Below are 1,307 nucleotides of genomic sequence, written 5' to 3' on the forward strand. Positions count from 1 at the left end.
TTTTTTAAAAAAAAAAAAACTTCTAAGTATGCACTATAATGAAAAGAGAAAATTATACCTACCCTCACTGTGGAAATGCCCATAGGACACTTCCATATTCATAGCTTACCATTATTTCAGTAGAGTCCCAAAATTAATTTATCATCAGTCTTAAAATACTCTTCCCTTTCCCTGCTGCCTTATTTCTGTCTCATGGGCACATTATGAATGTTAATTATTTTAGTTACCCACAGTCTTCATTGTAACATTCCCTTTATTTAGTCTATTCAATTCCTATGCTTTCTTCTTTTAAAATGTCTCCCAAATGTTTGCTTTTTATTACCCAAATTCAGACTTTTTTTAAATCTTAGATTACTGAAATAAGCTGTTAGATAACAGTTCTTTCTCCATCTTTTCTCTTCATTTGTCTGAACATTTGGATATATAATAGGGGGAAAGCATTTCTGAGCAGAGAGAATACCATTGATACAGGCACCAGGATTTGAGTCTAGACCAGTGCATGAAAAGCAAGGAGTTAAGTCAGGAGCCATGGGAGTATGTGAAGAAGTGAAGGTAGAAATGGTGGGCTAACAGTGAGGACACTGTTTAGAGTTAGAACTTTATCCTGAGATTTTAAGCTGGGTGGTGACTTTAAACAGTATTTTTTTTTAAATACGTAAAGTGTATTATTGTCATGGGGTTATTTATGTCATTGATCTAATGTACTCTTCTGGTATTTTCACAAGTTTTTTATTTTAAAAATTATATTGCTTTTCTCATTCAATAAACATTCATTTGCTTATTTTTTAATACTTACTAAGCATTACTGATTTATTACTAAGAAAAATATTTAAGAAAATTAAACCTAAAAATTTTTTGATGTAGGATATTCCAGAAGATATTCTTAAGAATTTAGTGGAAGAGCTTCCTCAACCACGCAAAGTACCTAGACGTCTAGATGAGTACACACAAGAAGAAATAGAGGCTTTTCCAAGACTGTGGTCTCCGTAAGTGTTTCTTTACTCCTTCCTTTCCTTCTTTTTTTTTAAAGTTGAATTTTATATTCTCCGTGTGCTCAGACAAATGGTAAGATCCTTGAGGGTGGAATGAGTGAACCCATTTCTTTACTCACTTGGAAACTCTCTGCAGCTACTACCTATGAATAAGCTCTAGATGTAAATGTTAAAACCAAAAGTCTAAGCCTTAAGACCTTGCTGGGTAAGTGCAAGGATATTCATAGGTGCCTATAATTGTCAGAGATTTTGTTTGAGATGATCTTACTTGGAATTATCTTCGTCTTTTGGAATGATAAATAAATTGTCATTAAC

General features: G+C 32.8%; 1 protein-coding gene across 1 annotated transcript in view; it reads left to right on the forward strand.

Annotated features, from left to right (window-relative positions):
• The window catches only part of MRPL13 (mitochondrial ribosomal protein L13), a 36,324-nt gene extending 35,334 nt beyond the window's left edge, over nucleotides 1–990 (forward strand). The window contains exon 6 of the mRNA XM_008579623.1: nucleotides 865–990. Within this exon, the coding sequence (XP_008577845.1) occupies nucleotides 865–990 (126 nt within the window). The remainder of the gene's footprint in view (nucleotides 1–864) is intronic.
• Nucleotides 991–1,307: the final 317 nt, after the last annotated feature.

Source organism: Galeopterus variegatus, unplaced genomic scaffold, assembly GCF_000696425.1.
Source record: "Galeopterus variegatus unplaced genomic scaffold, G_variegatus-3.0.2 Scaffold1931, whole genome shotgun sequence".
NCBI lineage: Eukaryota > Metazoa > Chordata > Mammalia > Dermoptera > Cynocephalidae > Galeopterus > Galeopterus variegatus.